The sequence below is a fragment of the Larus michahellis genome, chromosome 9 (assembly GCF_964199755.1).
Source record: "Larus michahellis chromosome 9, bLarMic1.1, whole genome shotgun sequence".
Taxonomy (NCBI): Eukaryota; Metazoa; Chordata; class Aves; order Charadriiformes; family Laridae; genus Larus; species Larus michahellis.
In genome coordinates, this window is record NC_133904.1 from 12,064,349 (window position 1) to 12,086,012 (window position 21,664).

At 33.8% G+C, this 21,664-nt stretch overlaps 1 protein-coding gene across 1 annotated transcript in view; it reads right to left on the reverse strand.

The window, feature by feature from the left end:
- Window positions 1-4,742: 4,742 nt before the first annotated feature.
- Window positions 4,743-21,664, reverse strand: part of FGF7 (fibroblast growth factor 7) — a 29,890-nt gene continuing 12,968 nt past the window's right edge. The window contains exons 3-4 of the mRNA XM_074601347.1: window positions 6,217-6,320; window positions 4,743-5,819 (exon numbers count right to left, since the gene is read on the reverse strand). Of these exons, the coding sequence (XP_074457448.1) occupies window positions 5,625-5,819; window positions 6,217-6,320 (299 nt within the window). The 3' untranslated portion in view covers window positions 4,743-5,624. The remainder of the gene's footprint in view (window positions 5,820-6,216; window positions 6,321-21,664) is intronic.

Consider the following 21,664-nt stretch of genomic DNA (forward strand, 5'->3'; position numbering starts at 1 on the left):
TAGATATATCAGTACATTGTTGGTACATGGTCAGAAAACAGAGGTGCAAACCAATGAAGACTGGTCTGGAGAATGAGCTGTTTTCAGTGTTTAGCTTGCAAACGTAGAAAAATATTTTTTTTTGTGTTTTAGTCTTATAAAATTCTGAACATCCAAGTGACACAAATGCTTCCCAATTTCCCAGACTCTGTTAGCTCCAGAAATAGCTTAGACTGCAGAGGACTGAGCCCTTAAAATTGACCAGCCTAACTCCTCAAAGATGGGGAAGCTGTTGATATATGCAAAGTGAACTTGTAATGAGTTTCACAAAGCTATCTGGGTACTAGGTAAGGCAGATACCTACTTTCCTAATGTAGCTGAGCACACTAGCTATCTACTTCCTATTGAAATCCATTGAACTTTGGCAGCCTGCTTAACCTGACACCTTCAAGTTCTCTCTAGGTACCAATATCCACCTTTTAGGTATCTGGTATCCTTTAAGATCTGTACTTCATTGAAGAATGCTCAGGGTTCAGATCTTTAGCCGTCTTCAATAAAATGCTATTTTAGAAATGATCTTAGAAGTAAGGATTCTTACTTGATATTGGACTTCAGTCTGAAAACACTGTAACCTTTATGTGACAAGTTTATGCATATTCATTCAAATTCCTCTGCTTTTCTGGTTAGCACTGAAGGAAAATAGTTTATTCTCATGAGGAAGTAATTTCCTCTGAATTGAGTTCTTTTTTCCCCCCTGTGTTAGGAGTCAATCTTCTCAAGTGCCAGGCCTCTAAATGAAAGGGTTTTCTTAATGAAACAACCAATCCTGGTAAGCTAGGATCTGCCTTCCAAAGAGAATTGAAGAAAATCTCCCTTTTTAGGTCTGGAATGTAAGCAGTTACAGAATTTCAGTGTCTGGAATGCTTGAGATTTACAAGCTAGCTTTCCTCAGCCAGGTATTGTGAAGTTATTTACTGAGCTCAAGTTTTAACACTTGGTAGTTTTAACACTGTAGGATTATTTTTTTTTTTTCACATTTTTATAATTAAATTCTGCATTTTATGTATTGTATTTTTATTTATTGTATTTATATTTATGTATCTTACATAAAAATTGTATTTTATGCGAGACTATTAATTTAAATGGATGGTGTAGAAAAGTTTTTTTAGAGATTTTTCTGTGTGAATATCATTAAAATGAATGTAAAAGTAATGTAGAAAACCTCATGCAACTCCTTGAATGTTTTCCCATCTGAGTTTCTGCTTTAAAGACAGTCCTAATCTTCAAAATTATTCTACTAACAGCACAGAGAAGTTAAGTTTCTTTTCTGCTAAGAAATTCGCCTTCTGCCCTGTTTTAAGTCAACATGTGATTTAAATCACTGTTACCTTTTAAAATTCATCCAGTGATGTAAACAGTTGAATTATTTTGTGTGTGTGTGTATTATTAAATGTTAGTTAAAAAAAAGTATAATATTAGTTCTAAGTATGGATCTCAACTCTGATGATGACTGTTTCCCTAATTTGGGGAAAATAATCTAACCTGTCACTTTCATAACATTTGACATATGTAGAAAATGGAACTACTATGTTTTGTAAAAACTTAGTATTGAGGAGTTAGATTGCATAGGCTTACGAAGCGTTTAGACTACTCGGATACTGGTCATTGAGTGCCGTGAATTACGGTTGTTCTCTTATTACTTTATTGATTTAACATTAACTTACATTTTGCTTCATCTCATTCAAAAAGAATATACATCTTTTCTTCAAAAAGTAACTTAAACCACAGAAAACTATTTTAATAATTACTCAATTGATTAATCATTTAGTAATCTGATTATTACAGATGCTATGTACAGTGGTGTTTTAAAGTACTTGCAACAGAACTAAAAGTGAGACCATATTGTACCATATAATGTCTTTTAAAGGTCATGGAAATTGTTCAATTGTCATTTTTGTGTTATGGAATGTATTTACACCATTTTGCATACCTTTAATGACATACAAGTTATCGATAAACTATGAGGCAAATGTGTAATTATCCCCCTAACATGGAAAATGTGATTTGTGTGGTTGTTCAAAGAGGTTGAACTGCACTCTAAAAGACTGTTTTAAGAAAAATAACTTTCGTATGGAATAATAGACTCATTTGAGTTGGAAGGATGCTGCAGGGCTCTTGTCTAATCTCCTGCTCAAAGTAGGGCCCATGCTAATTTTAGACCAATATGCTTAGGGCTTTTTCCAGTCAGGTCTTGAAAACCTCCAAGAATGGAGATTCTGCAGTCTTCCACAAGATTCCCCAGATGCGATTAGCTCATTTCTGTGTCACAGAGTATTTATCAGCAACAATACAAAACATAAGTATGTAAGTAGAACCTTGTTAATTAAATTTAAAGAACCTGCGTAATGGAGCAGTTTCTGGGAAATGTGAATGGTTATTGAAGGTAGCTAAATAGAATGGCTGTTTAAACCACAGGAGTTTATGTTTCAGTTTTAAACCACAGTCTATTTACACTTTGTAGTGTCTGTGGTAAACACAGCAAAAAAAAAAATAGATGAAAGCCAATGCATCTGAAGGAAAACCAAAGAAATTACAATTGAGAGTGGCTTTTGTAGCCCACTTTGTTTGGATTTTCCTGAACCTTTAGTATTTTAAAGGTTAGTAATGAGCCATATCCAGACAGGTATATCTGTTTCTTTTCATATAAATCTGTTTTCTTCCCACATGGAATATTGCATGACCGATGTTAAGACTGGATTGTGATGTCATTAATATAAAAGGCTTTTGTGAGGATTTCTCACATCTATTTGAAGAATACCCGTTAAAATCTAATAGAATCTTTTTCTTTTCTTTTTTTTTTTTTTAATCTTTTAATAGTATGCTCCTGTAGATCATCACTATAAATTTTCTGATTATTATTCTCTGGTTTTAGCACTATACATTTTTTTTGAGACAGCTGAAAAGAAAAGAAATATATTTTATTTCAGAAGAGATTTTCTAAGTTAAAGTTACATTGAAAATCACTCAACTGGGTTGATCTGATTTTACTTTTCTGTTCACCTTTTCCATTACGTGCCGGAAGAGAACCACCCAGGATATGTCCTAACCTTTAAGTCTGTTTTACTATTAAAATGCCAGAAGAAATGAAAGAGACCGCATAAAAGGAAGGCAAAATACTGATTTATCTCAAATACAGTCCCTCCTGTGCTAAGCCAACGTAAGGAAAGTGTTGCAACATGTAAGCCCATATGACTGTGCTGCTGAAGGGTTGTATCGTTTGCACTCATGTCTTCGCAAACCGTTTGCTCATAGGATGCATTTCAGATATGACAGCTGTAAACATAAAGCAACCTTGGCTTACCTGATGATTATGGTAATATAGCGATCCGTTAGATAAAGCATATAGCAGAAAGGTCTAATTACCATTGGGGTTCAGGAATTGTTTGACTGTATTCCTACATTCTTGAATTACATAATCAAAAGATCTTTAGAAGAGCTTCTCTGTATCTGGATTTAATTTTAAGCTTTTTTGGCATATGTATTCGTGTGGATGTTGACATTTTAATACAAACTTCAGTAGAGCTTTTAAGCACAAACAATCTCAATGAGATTTTGTTCTTTTAATTTTTATTTCAAAGCTTCAACTAACCTAGTTTAGATCTAGAAACTTTTGCTAGTAAGTTAATGTTGATAATGAGTATGAACTTTGTTTCGGTGTTTATATATTCACAGAAAGTGCAGCCAGTTAACAGCAAAAGAGTTTCTTTGATAGTACAGTCTATTGTGTTCGGTGAACAAGTAATAGATAAACTAGCAAAAGCACAGTGAAGGTTTACTGATATAGCTGCATTGACCTTTTTTTTCTGCATGCACCTGCACGTTATGGATATAAATATATTTGATAGATATTATATTTTGATATTAGCAAGTCAAAAATCATGAATTATTTCCAAATTTTAGTATTTGTTAAACAAGTATTTTTTAAAAAAAAATTGTTAAAGAGAATTGTTACCATTTTCTGAGAGTGCTGTTGTAAAGGAAGTGTCTCATGTAAGAATAAATGGATGACTCTAGACACTTGTAAGTAGAGGATTTAAGACCTGTAGTAATTAACTTGACTCCATACCAGTCATCAGTCATCTAGCAGCTGTTTTAGCTAATTTTTTGTGATCTTTATCTAACAGCAATTATCACAATACCGAGACAACTTGTAGGCAAACTGAACGGAATGAAATGATATAATGCGTTAGTCATGTAGGGCTCAGTTGAACACTTTAATAGCTAGAAAATTAAGACGTCTTTTCTTCATCAGATCACATTGATTTTGGCTGAAGTTTCAAACTAGTCATGTAGGCTCTTACGTATATCTGTATCTGTGAGTATAGCTTCTACCATCTGAGGATTAAGCCCAGTACCTGCTAGAACTGTAACCTTCTTTTACCTGCTGTAACTCTGAGCATGCTCTTCAATACAATTAGCAAGACTATGTGGCAAAGATTTCTTACATTTTTGCATTGTTTCTTTTGAGATGTCCATTGTGCGATTTGCTGCAGGCTGTCATTTTTGTCTGCCATCCAATGTATGTTGGCAAGAAGGTTGTGTACTAGTCTTTGTGTCTGGTCGCAGAAAAAAATTCATGCATTTCAGCCAGACCATTTTGTTATTCCTTTAGAATTAAAAGCATATGAAACAGATGCAGCTTAATAAGTATTTTTTTTTTTATAAATAACATTTAAATAACTTAGAACAATAAAGTTCAAATACAACTTAAAATAAAGTTTAATGCTGTAACAACAGAAAAAGCATGTATAAGGATGGAAAAACATTATTGAAAGCTGTATGCCCTAACAGGAATTATACAAAAGATAGGATATGTTACATAAAAAACCTTAATATGTCTGAATTTTTGCTTCATCGTTATATAAAATGTTAATTTGTGAAAAGTGAGATGAAGTACATTATTTATTCCTATTCTTATTTTACATACACTATTTGAAACATCTTTTAGAGCAGCATTAGGTATTTGTTTCATTAATAGATAGGAACATTTTGTAGTAGAGTAAACTTAATTTTTCCAAACTAGCTCTTTTATCTGAATACAACAATAAACATTTACAAGATTATATATTTTTTTCTGATCATATAGTTTATGTATAGGGTATCAGTTTCTTGGGGAAAGTATTTAAAATACTGCTCAGCCTCCACGTTTACTATTGACTTGATAATCTGACAACTCATTCCAGCAGCCTTAAAGTCTGACATATTTTACACATTATCATCTGCTTATTATTATTATAGCAGCCATATTTAAGAAGCAGATAGGTTTTTTTAAATAAAATATTATCAGATAATCAAGTCATGACTTATTCTTCAGGGTAAATTAATTTAAGAAACTACCCAGTTACAATGACTAAGATAATGATTGTACAACTCTTTAGAATTTTTTACAACTTTTAGTTAGTAAATCTGGTTTTGTGTATATTTTCAAATCTTTTTTCATGTAGTCTCTTAAAAATAAACATAAATGCGCAAGTCCAGCTTGTTCAGTTTCTCAGTAGTATTCCAGCCTCTCTTGATATCTTGTCAAATAGTCTTCTTAAAAATAATCTTCCTGCTGGAACTAGTTCTTTATAGATCATTTGTGATTAGGATATTGCCAGAGGAAGAAAGTGGGATGCTCTGTGTTCTTTCTTTGTTTTTTTACCTTTCATGGGGACCCCTTTGTGGTTTAATGTAACAAACATCTCCTTTCCTTTGTGTGTCCATTTTGCAGAAGCATATGTATTATAATGGTTTTCTTCAATCAGTTCTATGAAGTTGCAGTCCTCATTGCATACTTTCTGTTCAGAGTAAATAATAAAATAGAGTGAAATAAATACAAGTGGTTTGTTAAATACTTAGATTAGGGAAGATGTGAGAAGAATATGCATTATAAACCCCGCATATTATTAATATTTTTAATAAATAAATTGGACATCTGAAATCTGAGGATTGCATATTTTAGCTTTGTGTCCCCCATTAGTTTTCCACATTTTTAAAAAAGTATGTAAGCTCTAATCACTGAATTTATTAAGTGGACATAGAAGCCTAGTATGGGATGTATGGGATAAGTACAGGATACCTTTTAATTTTTTAGGAATCTCTTTTATACAAACTATACAAATGCTACATCTAAAAATATGTATCTTTAGGACTGTACGTGATGATTGTACACACAAGAGAAGTTTGCATCAATACCTTTCCATAGAGTCTTCCTGACTTGTTCATTGCCAGAAAGTATTCACTCTCCACTCCTTTGATTGCCACTATTCCAACTGCCACTGTTCGGATTTCTAGAATACCTGCAAAGGCACACAGTAAGGGCTGTAAAATGGTTGTTTGTTCTCCAGTCAACTTAGAAAGGTTTAGTTAAACTAATATACTGCAATACTTCTGTGTTTATTGAAAATCTGCAGCAATCATCCTTAAAAACCAGAAACATTATGTATTTATTCATGTGAAGAAGGGGTTAGACTTTAAAAATCATCTGTATGTGATCATATCTCACACAGCCACTTCAAAAATTGTACAGTGATAATTTTAAAGTAGGTACTGAAGTTGCAATGTTAGTATACGTAATTTTTCTATTTTCAAAGAATCAGTGTATCTTAGAATTTATCAGGCTCAGGGTTTCACTTGGAAGATTTATATACACAGCCATCAAGGTTCACAGAATTTGTGTAAAGCCTTTATTTTGAAGACTTATGTATTAGTATCATCTCCTTGAAAGAGTGTAAACCTTAGAACTTGCGAGTGATAGAAAACAGACCACAGTGTCTTAAATAAGATAAAGTATTTGCTTGACCTTTGTATGCTTTTATGACTGACCAGAGCTGTAAAGATACGTGTATTTGAAAATCATTAAAAGCTGCTCTGAGAACTTATTTATTCAAAACCAGAAAACATTTAGAGTTGTTTTTTATAAATTATTTTCATCTAGCTCATGCATATCTGCAATAGCTTTCTGGAGTCACTATGATACATTTAAGTTACCTGCAACACGAAAAATATTCTTAGGTTAATTAAAATAAAACAACTGAGCAAAGGCAGGAGGATGGCACAAGTTATTAAAAAACACCAGGTTGTTTTCAAGCTTAAATAGTATTGTTGTTGTTCTAAGCGATTGTTTGGAGTTAAACTTCTGAGTTTGAGCTGTTTTCTTCCATATTGAGTCACCCACAGAACTGCGTGCAGTAGCATCTGTACTGTCACTCGTTCTCCAAAATGGGGTCTTTCAAAGCCAGCCAACTCTAGGCAAATTCCAATAGCTAAGGATGTGGGAAAGAAGTGAGGCAGGGGGAGAGAGAGGCTTGTGTTACATTGTCACCTGAGAAAACATATTTTTTTCTCTTTCAAGTTTGTATTGACCCTTCACAGCCACCACACATAATAATTTTTCGTTAATTGGGTTTTTTTAGAAAGGCATGAAACATATATGTTATTTCTTCTTCCCTATGCTTTATTTATCTCCCGATGTCCTTTGCCTTCTTTACTGTACTATTTTGCTTTCTTCCTTCGTATTACTGATATATCAGTCCTAGCCTGTATTGCTTACTTTTTTATTCCTGTTTTCCCTACCAGTAGATCAGTTACCTCTTCCCGTGGTGTGTGCCCTGCTGGTTGTTCATCTCTGAACACTTACATTTCTGCACTTCTCTATAATGCTAAGCCAACTTTAAGCTTTTAGAATTCTTTGACAAGTTCCACTCTGCTGCAGGCCTAGCAGCAATTCTTACACAGGGTAATTTCTAACTGAAACTTACAAAAATTATATTAACTTTCATTTAAATTTCACTTTAGAAAAACCACAGTGAGGCTGAAAAACAGATGAACATCTGCATCTAGCCAAACAAAGAACATAACAGTGGAAGGGATCTCTGGGTCATCAAGTCCAGTGCTCTGCTAGCCTGGGAATTGCATCAGATAATTCTCTTTTCATAAACTTTGCCAATACTAAATTGGAGTTGTTATTTCTTTGCCCCCAGTGTTTCCGCCGAAGGCTGTTCCAGAGTTTGATTTATTTTAATGGCTAGAGACTCTGTAGTAATTTGCAATCTGCATTTTTTCAGCGACAGCTTATATCCATTTGTTCTTTTGCCTGTGCTGGCCATTAACTTAAGGAGAGGTTTTTTTAAAAAAAAACCTATGTTTGAGTTTTCTATTTATACAGAATTTAAAAAAATGAAAGATTCGAAGTGACTTTTTAAAACAAGTCATGCTAGTAGGAATTGAGAATTCCTTGAGTAAGCTGATGTTGGCTGAAGTTTCAGTAGTACGAAATACTACTACTTTTAAAAAGGAAATGCCAGAAGCTTTTGTCAAAGGCAATATTATTACTGTTCAGTTTTTTACATTATTTTTTTTTCTTTTTTTTTCTGAAGTGGATGGTGACATTCATACTAACTTGTAGGAATTATTTTGGTTTTGAGTACTTGTTTTTCTGCTTTATTTTCAGTTGAGACATAAATGTCTTTCATGTGGAAACTTTACACTATCCATATACAATTTGGTACAGGATAGAAATTTGGGGTGTAAAAATATTTTTATAAGCCTCCTGTACAGGAAATTTGAATGGCAAAATAAAATTTTATCTATCAAAGTTATATTCTACTTATAATTTACAAGGGCACTGCATGTAATAGGTTTATTGTATTCAGATCTTTACATGGTTTTTCATCTTGTTTGTTAAAATCCCAGTGTGCATAAAAAGCAATGCATTTTAATTAAAAAGATAATTTAAGATTCCTAAATTGTTATGCATAATCAGTACTATTTGCTATATTATTATGTGCTTTTCACAATTTTAAACAATTATTTACCCCCAGAATTAGAGCTAGCTCTCACATAAATAACATTTGACACCTTGACTCAGAGGTGATATGAAATCCAAAGAAAGTTTTACATCTTTGAATGGCACCTTTATACAGATACTCTCTCTGTGCATCTCTCCATGAAGGGTAGTGAGGGAACACCACACAACCTCTCCAATAACTACATTTCATTAAAAATGTTGTAATATTAGCAATGTAAAGAGTAAGAAAAAAGACCATGAAGTGTTCAGTGGAAATAGAGCTTGTGTGTTATTGATTCTTTGCTCAGACCATGTCTATCTCAGAATTAAATGGCCCATCATAAACTGTATGTGCTCATTTTTCTGTTCCCAGTTCTAGATCATGTCTCATCTGTTGTGATGTGTCTTAACATATCCCTGAAGGAGAAACAAAGCATGAATTTTCCCTTTTCAGCAAAGCATTTGTGTGATTTAGGTCTCTGAGGCAGCATCTCACATGCACTTTTGTATTTGATGTGCAAGGAGGTTGTGCATCAGTAATTCAGAAATGTAGTGTTGCTGCAATTCATTGCATATTTTTTTCTTAAATTAAATAAATTATATAGGAAATGGAAACACGATTTTTAGGAAACTGGGAAAGTAAGACTTTACTGTGTAGTTAGAACTGTGATGGCTGATTTTAGCTGAGAATTTGGTTTATGATCTTTCTTTATATAGTCTTTTGTATGGAACTCACCTGTTTTTTACATGACATTGCAAAATGTCATGGACATATATGACCTTAAAATTTCTTCCTTTATGTACAGAAAGTACGGAAAGAGACAATTAAGGTTGAGAAGTCATACACTGAAAATTTTTTAGTTTATCAGGGTCAGCATTGCAGTTGTATCAGATGCTTAAATTTCGTATCCAATGTCAGAGGTCTCTCACAGACCAGGAAGAAAGATTCTTGAGTAGTATTCAATTTAATACAGACAGAGATTTCAGTACTGTAACTGTTCTACAAGGTGCTTCTGAACTTACAAGATTTATAAGGTGACTAGCTTTTTCCTGCACACCTGTTATGCGCTGCATAATTCTCAAAGCACAAGTTGTTTGAAGACGTAGTTAATGGAATCTGTAACACTTATAAATAACATCTAAACTACTTTTCTATTCTTTGCATGCTCAGTTTGATATATAAACACTCAACAGAAACTTTGAGGTTAAAGAGATACGTGGATAATAGAAATCACTGTCTCTTCCAATTATAATTTTATAACTTATATTTAAATATAAAAATGATCTATTATATTAGTATTATAGCACCAAAGCAGGAAATTCCTAAAGGATATGCCAAATAATAAAGTAATAAATCCATAAAATAGAGAAAATAAGTTGTGTTTTTCCCTCTTTGTTTCATTTCCTTTCAGTATCTCTGTTAAGTCAAGATGTCACGTTATATTACACTACATGATATTATAGCCATATTGGTCTGTCTTTATTTTGTATGTGTTCCTGGTACACAATCACTGTAAGAGAAATTACATAATAGTAAATAGACAGTGGAATGTGTTGTTGCAGATAGGAACCTTATTCATTAGTAGGTGTCAAGAGGTAATAAAACTGTTTAACTAGAATTTTGGCCAACTACAGATATTTCCTGTTTCTTCTATATGTTCTGTAATCATCTGCTACTGGCGATTCTTGCCAACAGGATGTTGGGCTAAATTAAATTTGGATCTGAGCTGATATGATTATCCTTGTGCTCTTAGTGTATACGGTTTGTTATACAGTTGTGACTGTTGCATTCAGCCAGGTCTGTGAATGTCATCTTTTTAGTTAGTTTGGTTTTTAAAAAAAAAGCTCTTATTTTTTCTCTGCTCTTTTGTTTTGAAATTCTGCGTCATTGCAATGCCTTTAATAAGACTAGCCAGGAACAACATTTGGTGTACTGGAAAGTAACCCAATAATCTCATTTTTCCATAAATGCAGGAAGAGCTTTGCATCTGAGCAATTGACGGTATTAAATTCGACAACAAAACAATAATATACTCTGAAAATTAGCTTTATAAGAATGGTAACCTGAGTTAAGCAACTCTTCGAAGCTAAAGAGTGTCTTTTCTAGTATACCATTTTTGACTGCCTTCAAGACATGAACTGATTTAATATGTATTAGTTTCATTGCTCCTCTGCTGTGAACCTATGTGTAGCTGAGCTTCAGCGTTCATGCTAATTCTTGTTAGCTGATTAATTGGAAGGAGGTAAATCTCTATATCCATAGAAAAATGGTAATAGAAGTAAACCCACTATGTTCAGTTATGTTGGCCATTTTATACATAAGGGCAAAAATTCTATCCTCATTAAAGTGAATAGTAAGATTTCAGCTAACTCAGTAGAGCTGGGATTTCATCCCTAAGGTAGTTCCTTCAGTGAGGCAGGAGATGTATAGTAAGCTAAAATTTTTTCAGAAAAAAAACCAACACAGGAATAGAGCAAAATGCTGAACAGGCACCCATGTGAGATTTCGTCTGTGCCAGTTTCTAAGTGTCAGTTTATGTAGCACCAGACACTCCAGCGAAATGATAAAGAACTAAAATCTACAGTCAAAAATTCTACTAAAGAAAACCTCTTCTCCTCAGTCTACTAGTATACCATTCCCTGTCTTAAATTAGCAAGTCCATTCTTATGTGCTTCCATTTAAAGTAAAAGGTTATAATCCTGTCAATCTCTATTCATAAAAAGGTAAAAGTCACCAACAGAGTGGGAAATAGAAAATTCTTATATATATAGATTGCTTTTTTAAATACCCTCAGTTTAAAAATTAAAATGTAAACTATGTTTTTCAGTTACTTTATCTAAAGCATCCACATAAAAGTTCAGAAGAGGTTTAAGAGAAGACTTGAATATACCACAAAGTAACTGGGAAAGAAATCAGATTAGAGCCAGAAAGATAAAAAAAACCCTGAAAATGGGCATGCAAAATTGAAAACAACTGTAATTTCTATAAAATCAGCATGAAATTCCAAACAATTTTATATGGTTGCATGGTCAGTGTAACAAATGTAGCTTAAAATTCTGTCCAGTGTACGTGAAAGACAGTCAGTGAGGTGGGCTATATTCTCTTTAGAAGAAGATGACATGGATGCTGGCAGCAGCCTTTTTAACCACTTGGTGCAAAGTAAATAACAGACAGTTGGTACAAAATCCAGCAGAAAAAAAACCCCAAAACAAAACAAAGAAGCAAAACAACCCTTTAGGTTGACACAACAGTTTCAGTGGGTGAAATATATATCATTTTTTGGAGACAATTTACATAATAAATGAGGTGAGTTTCCTGGCATTCTGGTTTAGAATGACAGTTGCTCAGTACTTTACAAGTAGACACTTTTATGTCCGGACTTACTCCATGGCTGTGGCCTGGAAGTCAGGACAGTATGTCAGGCTGGAATTTTATGTAGAAAAATTAGCATTTACCTACATCATTGATACAAAATTGAGCATTCTCATGCGAGATAATTCTTTCCTGGCAAGTGGTATTTGATAATTTGTTTTTAATCACCTGATATTAAGTATCTTTTTCTGATTTAATTAGTATTTTCACATTAACATTTTCATCTTTATTTGTTAAACTTTTTTGATTTTACAATGCAATAACACCGTGACATTTTATTTGTTTTAATAAATCTTTGCTTTTATTGCTACATAATCTGTTCACACATTATATTAAACTAATTTCTAACTGTATGCAGCCATAGCTGAATAGGCAGAGTTTCTTTGTGTTTGCCCGTGATATCCTCGAATAACAATATCCTATCTATAACAAAGTAGTGAGAGCCTTGTGATTTAGCAAAATTGTCTTTAATAATTTTGCAGCCAAGAGGCCGAAAGGGCAATTGCAATTCTTGCTTCTCAGAGCTGTAAGGAAACCAGTAAGTGCAGCACATTCCTGAAGAGCAGCAGGTGGTAACAACCTGTCCAATGGGTCTTTGCAAGTGAAGAAAGAGCAGAAACACTGAGCTAGGTATCTTTTCACACACTGGGGAACTGCCCAAATATGTTGGGTGATAAGATTGTTCAGGAAGAGTTCAGAAGAGGTTTTAAAGTACACATTGTGTTCAGTCCCTCATCAGCTGGCTCTTTTTCTGAACATTTCATATGTTGATGATACCCCTCAATATCTATCTCCTAGAGTTTCTGGTCACTGCTTCTCGATTTGTTAGTGTCAGAGTTTCTGTAGACATTAATTCAAAGAGAAATTTTGCCATCCATTATATTTTTCAGCAAGGGCAACAGCAATTTCTTCCCAGTATTTTTCTGTTCTGTCAGGTACCTATGTTATGAGAAAATGTTTAAGGGTAAGATGGAAACGGCTAAGAACAGCTTCAATTAAGACTTCTGTAGTCTTCTAAATGCTGGAAAGAAGGGAAAAAAAAGAAAAGGAAAAGTATGTTTTTTAAGGAAAGAAAAGCAAAAGCAAACATCCAGAAGCAAGTTATGATTTTACATTCTTGTTATTTCTTTTTTTTTTTAAATAGCTAACAGATACTATATCTAATGCTGATTTTAAAAATGAATCTAAATGTTTTACAATACCTAATTTTGTGTGGTATTTACAGCACTGTATTTCTTGTGGCCTCTCTGTGCACTGAAGTTGAAAAAAACAGTCTGTTGCTGATTTTTAGGGGAGGGAGGCTGACACTGACAGTTCAGCACTTGTGAGGAGCGTCATTGCAAAACACCCTTTCCTAGGCAGAATTGTCCTAAGATAAAGTCTGTGGAATCTCAAACAGAGAAAGAGGGGGCAGAAAAGACTTAAGAAGGAGAACAAGTCAAAACAAAATGAAACTTCTAAATTTCACTAACTGGTGTTTCTAATCAAATTTAGAGTACATATTTATGAATTCAAGTGACCTTTGCAGATGATTCAAGGCCAAGAAAAATGCTCTCGTCATTGCTTACAAGACAGTGTTTAATGGTATTTAGTGCAATTTGTTCTTTTGTTCTGAGATTTAATAAGTGAATATTTGTGCCTCTTAAAGCAAGAAAGTACAAATCATGATGGTCAATCATACAGTATTTTGGAAAACTTTCATGGTGTTATTAGCATGTGCGTGCATTCCGTGAGCCAGCACAGTAAATACATTCATTAGCTGGGTTATTACACTCGAAATGTTTTTCCAGAGGAGTCTATCAGTATTTGTTTTCTGAAAGTAAATGAATACTTTCATTGGATAGTTTTGTAAGTCACTGGTTTCGGGAAACGTTACCCCATTCTATCTGTTTTTTAAAAATAATGTGTATTTGTGAAGTACTTGTTTGTGCTTAAGTTATTTTGATTCTTAATAATATTTTTAAATGGATGAGTCTTAAAGTTCATTTTTAGGTAGAGCAATCTGTGTGCTCATTTTCTCTCAAATATAAAATCTAATGGTAAAAACTTTACTGCAAATAAAGGGATTAAGTTACGATATATTGTAATATGATTTAATTCTTTTTTCGCCCTTTCCCATTATTAAATTTCAATTGATAGAATGTAGAATTTGCATTTGTATTTTGTACTTCCCTTTTCAAGAGAATGAAAGTTTCCCAGATGGTACCTCATAGAACTTACGTTCGTAAGTTTTGTAAGTAGAAATAGATATACAAGTATACGTTATAAGAATTTTCAAAGCAGAGATAAGATTGTCTCCACCCCGGGAATTTTCTGTCTATTGATATGATTTTAATCAACAGTTAATTATGGTAACAGAAAACAAGCTGTTACATACATTCCCTATCACTTTCTTTTTTCAACTAACATATAATTGCTTCTCCTTGCGGTACTCACAATTTGGATTCATGGCGTAAACACATACGAAATATGTTGCTATTTATGTCATGGGCCGATATGGAAGGCTGAAAATGCTTCTATTTAGAGGCGTTGTGCTGTATCCCTGCATGCATTTGCTGTGCATGTGTAGCCTATCTGAAGCGCTTTAGATATGAATATGACTGTAAAAATGATCTGCACATAAACAATGAATCTGTCAAGGATTTTCAGTAGAACAGTTGAAGCTACTGCTTCAGGGAGGTGCCAGACATCTGGATATCATGGACAAATATTCAAAGCACTCAAAACTCCTGGTTTGTCCCGTGTGTAATTTCCAAGCAGGAAAAACTGTAGTTGTCGGAGGAAGCAAGATTAGTGCTAGAGAGCTATTCCTTGAGACCTTGATGCGGCATATTGTTCATGCATCCTCAAGTAGCAGAATTTGCTTATAAGATTTAGTCTGCAGAACATATTTGGTTAAGCGTAAGTAGCTGATGTGTAATTAACTTCTTGCAATTCACTGGGCATAAAAACAGTAGGCATACTGTGTTAAAAACAGTCAACTAATTGCTAAACAGAAGTCCATCAAAGTATTTTTGTACTTTGTTGGATTTTCAGTTATTGATAATTTTAAAGATTCCTTACTTGACATTACATTATCCATAAATTTCTCTACTGTTTGCCAGTCCTACAAACTGATTAATACATGCATTGCAAGATAGAATATAATAAACCATTGTCCTGGTGGTATTCAACAGTGGACAAATAAGTTAGTTATGGAATTTGAGCCATGTCAAGGTTTCTGAAAGAAACTGCTAAATTGATAACTGTGTGAAGAAAGTATAAAAAACGCAAGATGATAACCAAACAGAAGAGAGAAGGTACAACAGGCAACTAAAATAACTGTTTAGTAATGCTGTTATTTTACTTACAAGGCCTGTTCTTTGCATGTGTACTTGGACTTGTGGGTGTTTACCTTTATGACAGAGAAGGACAGAGTAAGCTAAGTTCCACTTTAAGTCTGCGTTGTTCAAGGTGTTCACACAGTTTCACACGCATTGTCAAAGGTATAATCTGGCCTTCTGAATTTGTATTATTGGCACCACAGCATGAAAAGGAAAGTCTGGTTTGAACTTTCTGATCGATGTTTAGGAAATATACCTTACTATTTCCTTACCAAGCTACCACATTTGATCTGCAGTGGGAAATATTAAAAGCCATAACTTTTCTAGTTGCTTTTCAAAGTGAGTAAGTATAAAGCAGTGCTCATCCGTTTACAACACGCCGTAAAGCTTACCTCCACTAATTACTGTAGTGAGGATTTCAGTGACCATATTGCAATGAATTATTGCTGAAGAGAAATAGCTTAGAATTTCTGAATATTTTTCCTTATTGTACAACCTGTTTGGCCTCAATTTTGTATCAACTCTCTGCTAATGTGGGTGAGTTGTATAGGTTTGTAAATCAAATGTTTCATTCTAAATGGTAGTGTAATAAGAATTGGTTTAGGGTATTCTGACTCTAAATTGCCTTCTCTCTTTCTGTGTGTGTCTCTTTGGAATATTAGCGCTTTGGACCATTGTCTTTCCAATCTTTCTCTTGATTCTCTTTTGATCTTCAAAACCAAAATAGTGAAGTAGATCGTAAAACTATGGAACTTTTCAATTTAGAAGTCTGACTTGTGAATAGCAGTATATAGTAACAACTGAATAACAAGCTGCCCCAGGCATTCCTTCACTTCTGTATTTCTCATTAAACTTAGAGCCCTTCACTTTGCTGATCTCCACTGTGCATTTCATGTAAATATTTTCTTGATCAGCCTCTTATACAGCAAATAGTCATTTCTCATTTTTGCAGGAAACTACATTTCTCTCCAATAAAAGTTGCCTTGGAGCTAAACATATGGTTATAATGAAAAATAATATTATTCTTTAGAATTAATAATGTCATGTAAAATCCAAGTCTTAATCCTCAGTCTGAAAAAGTACTCTCTTATTACACCATTAATAATTTACTGATATTAAAAATGTAAAAAAAGGGTGGAATGACTGTTTTCAAAATATAATTGTTTCCAAGCAGTAAGAAAATTAATGGTTTAATAGTTTAGGGCTAAACTTGTACAGCACATACTTTCCCTACAGCTCAGAGGAAGGATATTTCTAGTATTTAAATCTTTCGGGCTAATTTCACTACGATAAATGGTCTTTTCAAGCTTTGCAGACTTTTAGAATCTAACTTCAAAATCGCAAAAGTAAATGTAGACTGCTGCTAATTAACCTTTTCAAAATAAATTATATATATCCATTTAGTGGTACAAAACTTCCCAAATACAGAGTTTCAGTACCTACGGCTATTTTGATTATCTGAAACTTGGAAAATCACACATAGGACCAGAGCCTCCCATCTCTCTAAATTGTTCTGTAATGCAAAAGTCTTTAAATATATTAATTTGTTCTTTGATATTTGTTACTATGCTATTTTGTGGTTTCATCTAGTAAAGAGCTGGTGTCTTGTTGTCTTGCATCAGCATCATCACTGATTACATTTCCTTCCGCCTTTCCTGGGTAAAATCAGTGATCATAGTTGACATAAAATTAGTCATGTCATTTCTATGCAAGATTTTTTCTTCTGTTTTTCTTAGAAAAACAGGAGTGTATACTCATACACCTTCTCAGCGTATAAGAAATTGAATTGAATGATTCATTATCTGAATCGTGTTCTGAATTGTGTTCCTCTTTTCTAACAAAAAGAGGAGTGCACATTCACATACCTTTTTGGTGTTTAAGAAATTGAATTATTCATTATCCGAATTGTGTTCTGAAGAACTTCAATTCCAGGTGCATCTCGTTTGCTATTATGGCTTATCACCTGTATAAGCTGGCTGCAGGCAGTTGCAAAGATGGAATAAATATAACATGGCACTGTGTGCTGGACTTATTCAGTTAAAGGCGGGAAAAATACATCTAAGACAAAACCTCTTCTTTTTTACATGAAGTGTTCCTTCACCCTCAAGGTCTGGCTGTTTTGTTCTGCATATTGTTCTGTCTCCAGCCATTCCTGTGGCAGCTTTTCTGGTCCCTGAAACAGGCTTGACAAAAGAAATAGCAGAGCCATATTCTGGGGACAAACTGAGTCTCAGAACTGCCTTCCTGTTCTTTCAAGATAATTTAGAGTTATACATTGTTGACAAATATTACTAGGAGCTATTATTAAATGCTCACAGAATGACCATAATGGCCTTCTCGGTGCTGACTGTATTATCAGTTTAAATATAAAGTAAAATGCATTTTTAGTAGTGAAAATGTTCCCAGATATAGGTAATAACTGAATTACTTAAAATAAGAAAATTCAGAAAGCGGACACATAAGAAAGAAGATGGCTGCAGTGTTCCAGAGCCTGAATATATACTTAGGGGCCTCTGGCATAGGAGCAAAGAGTTTTAAATGGTTTAAAATTTTGGACAGTAAAATTTTGTTTCACACAGTTAAGAGAGCACTTCATTCTCTTGTCTACTGCACTCTAAGTAGTTATGTCAAATGTAGGGCAAGCACTACCCAACTGAATACATTTTAGTTCAATTTCCAAATCAGATCTGCTACTTGGTGCAGGAACAGCTGAAGCCAGACATCTAAATATATCAATTACAGCGTCTACAAGAACACAAGCAGGCAGTACATAATTCCTTTCAAGGTACAAAATGCAAGAAGCTGCTAAGAAAATCATACTAACCCCTTGCTGCACCAGAGAGTGGGGATTGATAGAAACCATCTGGCTCACTCTTTCTGCCTTCAAAACACTACTGGACATATATTTATACAATATAGTCTCTCAAATTGTTCTGGTTTGCTGCCGACAAATAATTTAGATTTAGTTGAACTTTCAAAATCTATAGTAGACCAAACACTGAAATATAAACTAATAGATGGAGAAAATTTAAAAAAATCCTCAAAATCAAAACCAATCTAATAATTTAATTCAATTATGATAAATAAATTGGGATTTTTGTACATGGTGTTTCTCCTGTCTTGCTCAGTATAGGGATCAAAATATGTGTCAATTATCCAGCAATCTTTTTTTTTTTTTTAAATATCTTAATAATACCGTGTCTTAATTTTGCCTAATGTCATTAACTTACTTCTAGCCACACACTGGTTTTACTTATCTAAGATGAAAGCCTGATGAAAGGAAATTAATAGAATATTTGCCATTACACCCAGGCAGCACTTTGAAACCTCTATCTTTGTTTACATGATCAGATATTTATAAATGTGTTACTGTTGTCCAGTTAATCTTTAGTTATCTTCTAGTTTTACAATTCCGTATCAAAACTGAGAAAAACAGCAGCATCAGCAGCAGTGGATAAAATTGTTCCTCTCATTCAGGACCAATTGCTATTACCAGAGCAAATATACTATGGGAGCTGTAGCCAAATTTCTCTCTTATTTTGTATTTATTTGTGTGATTTTTAATCTGCCTTTTTAAATTCAGCTGAATTATCCAATTTAAAAATCAGGGGGTTTTTTTTCAGTTTTGACTTAAAATGCTAGGATGTAGAGGAAATCAGGCATTAAGTGTTTGAGTTTGATGATACAAATATTCGTGCACACACTTAGTTTTGCCCATGGACGTAATATCAGGAAGTCAGTGAGAAAACTAGAGCAACTAGTGTCATGGAAATATTTTCTAGAGTCCACAGCCTTTCTGTGCTTTGCGTTTCTCCAGTGTTACGTAGAAATAGCGTCCTAGCTTTTTAGTGCAAGTTACTTTTACCCTAAAAGTAGAAAGAAGGACTCTAGAACTGAGGGCTGCACACGTTCCAGTGTGTTCTGATAGAATAACATGATGTTGTCTTCTGAAGAGAAGTTACCAGTCATAGCTAAAATGTAAAAAGTCATGGAATAAAGATAACATTACGGAACAGTTAACAGAGCACAGGATTAGCCAAATTATAGGAAAAATTTCTTTAAAATCTTTAATAACTTTAACACATTTTTATTATGTGTTGTTGGTTTGTACACAACCCAGTTTCCCATTGTTTTTGTTCTAATTTTTATATCCAGATGTGTGAATCAGTGCAGTTATGTTTATTTCAATTAAATTGTCGTTGTTTATACCAGATAAAGATATATAGAAGGGACATAAAGGGAAACAATGAAGTTAGAAAGCTGCCTTGGGTTGTTAGGCACGGTTCCTTTGCATTATCACCAATAACCCCACCTACAGGCTAGTTTAAAAGAAGGGTTTTCGTAAGTATCTAATGCTGCCTAACTCCACCTTTAGTTACCGAAACAGTCTTAAAAACCTATCCCTTAGTGATTTAGAAGATCAAGTCTCTTTAAAAGACTCTTCAAACATTTTGGCAGGAATTGCCCTAAAGCAATTAAATCAAATTTTAAAACGTTAGTAAAATCGGTATGCCCTAACAGTAATCTCTTAATTAACCAGAGGAAAGTATTTAAAATGTGGTAGAAACTACTTCAATTTCTTTACCAACTAAGGAAAGTTTCTTGTGGCCCTGAACTGCAGAAGGAAGGATGCGAGCTCTCCTGTGCCTGTAAATGGCAGTAGTAAGTTTTCTCGGCTCTCAGAGCACACAGGTATTACTATATCACTATATGGTGACTGTTTATAATAAAGTTACCTGTGAAAAGTCTGTTAAAGGATTTGATCTCTTAAATTGGGATCCGACCTGGCAGACATTATTATTATATTGGCAGAATTCCAAATTTCCATCTCTGACAATAATCAAACAACCTGTTTGATAGACTACAGTGCAGTGCACTGGTATAAGCATAAAGACGTACTTTTCTCTTGATCTTGAGACAATTGTAAGATTTCATACCACTCAAGCATTTGATAACAGCTTCAGCCAGGGGCCTTGGGAATGCTTCGCTTTTCAATTTCTCTGCCACAATTTGCATAATTCTTATTTTGTTTTTATATGTATTGGTGTCATGAAGTTTTGATAAGCTCCACAGAAATAATACATAAGCAATCTGTAGCAGAATATACGGACCCCGTTAAAATCTGGAAAACAGCTGGTCTATGATTTGTAGATGTTTGAAAACATGCATTTCAGCTAGTGGGCTTAAACAAGGGCCTTGTTCAAGCAGGGAAGAGTAAAATGTTTTCCGTAAGGAAGGAGAGTAACATGGTAGAGATTTCTTCCATACGTTCATAGGGCTAGGAGCTGGAGAAAAAGTACCAAAGTTGACTGAGAAGGTGATTGTTTTTTACCACACAAAATAAAACAAAGTGCTTCTGCTGTTCTTAACTTGGTGCTTTTGTGCCACCTTAATTCCTCCATGACTATCAAGGTATTCTTGATTCATATGTGAATGCAAATGTTATACGGTAGAAAAATTTTTCAAAAATAGATTATATTTCTACTATTAAAGATACATTCAGTATAAATAATCAATTCAGTTTCTACTCAGTATAAAAATGTGGATCGGTGGTTTTAATATAGCTCCAAAAAACTTAGAATAAACTTCTATTTATATCTTTCATACAGAAATATAAATTTGCCTGTATATTTGAGAAGGAATAACTATTTTTCAAGTCAAATATCCTAAATTGGGTATATTCTGGTGTATTGTTCTCTTAAGCCTGTATCTTGACTAGAATAAATATAGATAGCAACATTACCCCTAGATGGGTGTTGGTAAGACACAGATAAGTCATTCTGACTTGAAATTCAGGAAGAGATCAATGGTGGAATAGGAAATTAATTTTTCTTTATGCCCAGTCTGTATTACCAATGTTATGAAGCTGTATCTTAAAGTAAAAGCGCATGGATTTGCAGAAGCAATAATTATTATTTGGCATCTTTTAAAATTAACTCCTCAAGCCATTGATAGGCATCAGTAACAAAACTCACTGATTTCAGCAGAGCCAGGCTTTTACAAATGCCATATATTTGTCTCTTTCCTAATATGGGTCTTTCAACTCTTGAGCAAATTTTTCCTAATGAATCACAGTGTTAGATAGCTTTTCCACTAGTCACTAACTTAACTCCTCCACAGCTGCACAATATTTTTTACTTTCAACAGCAACTATTTAGA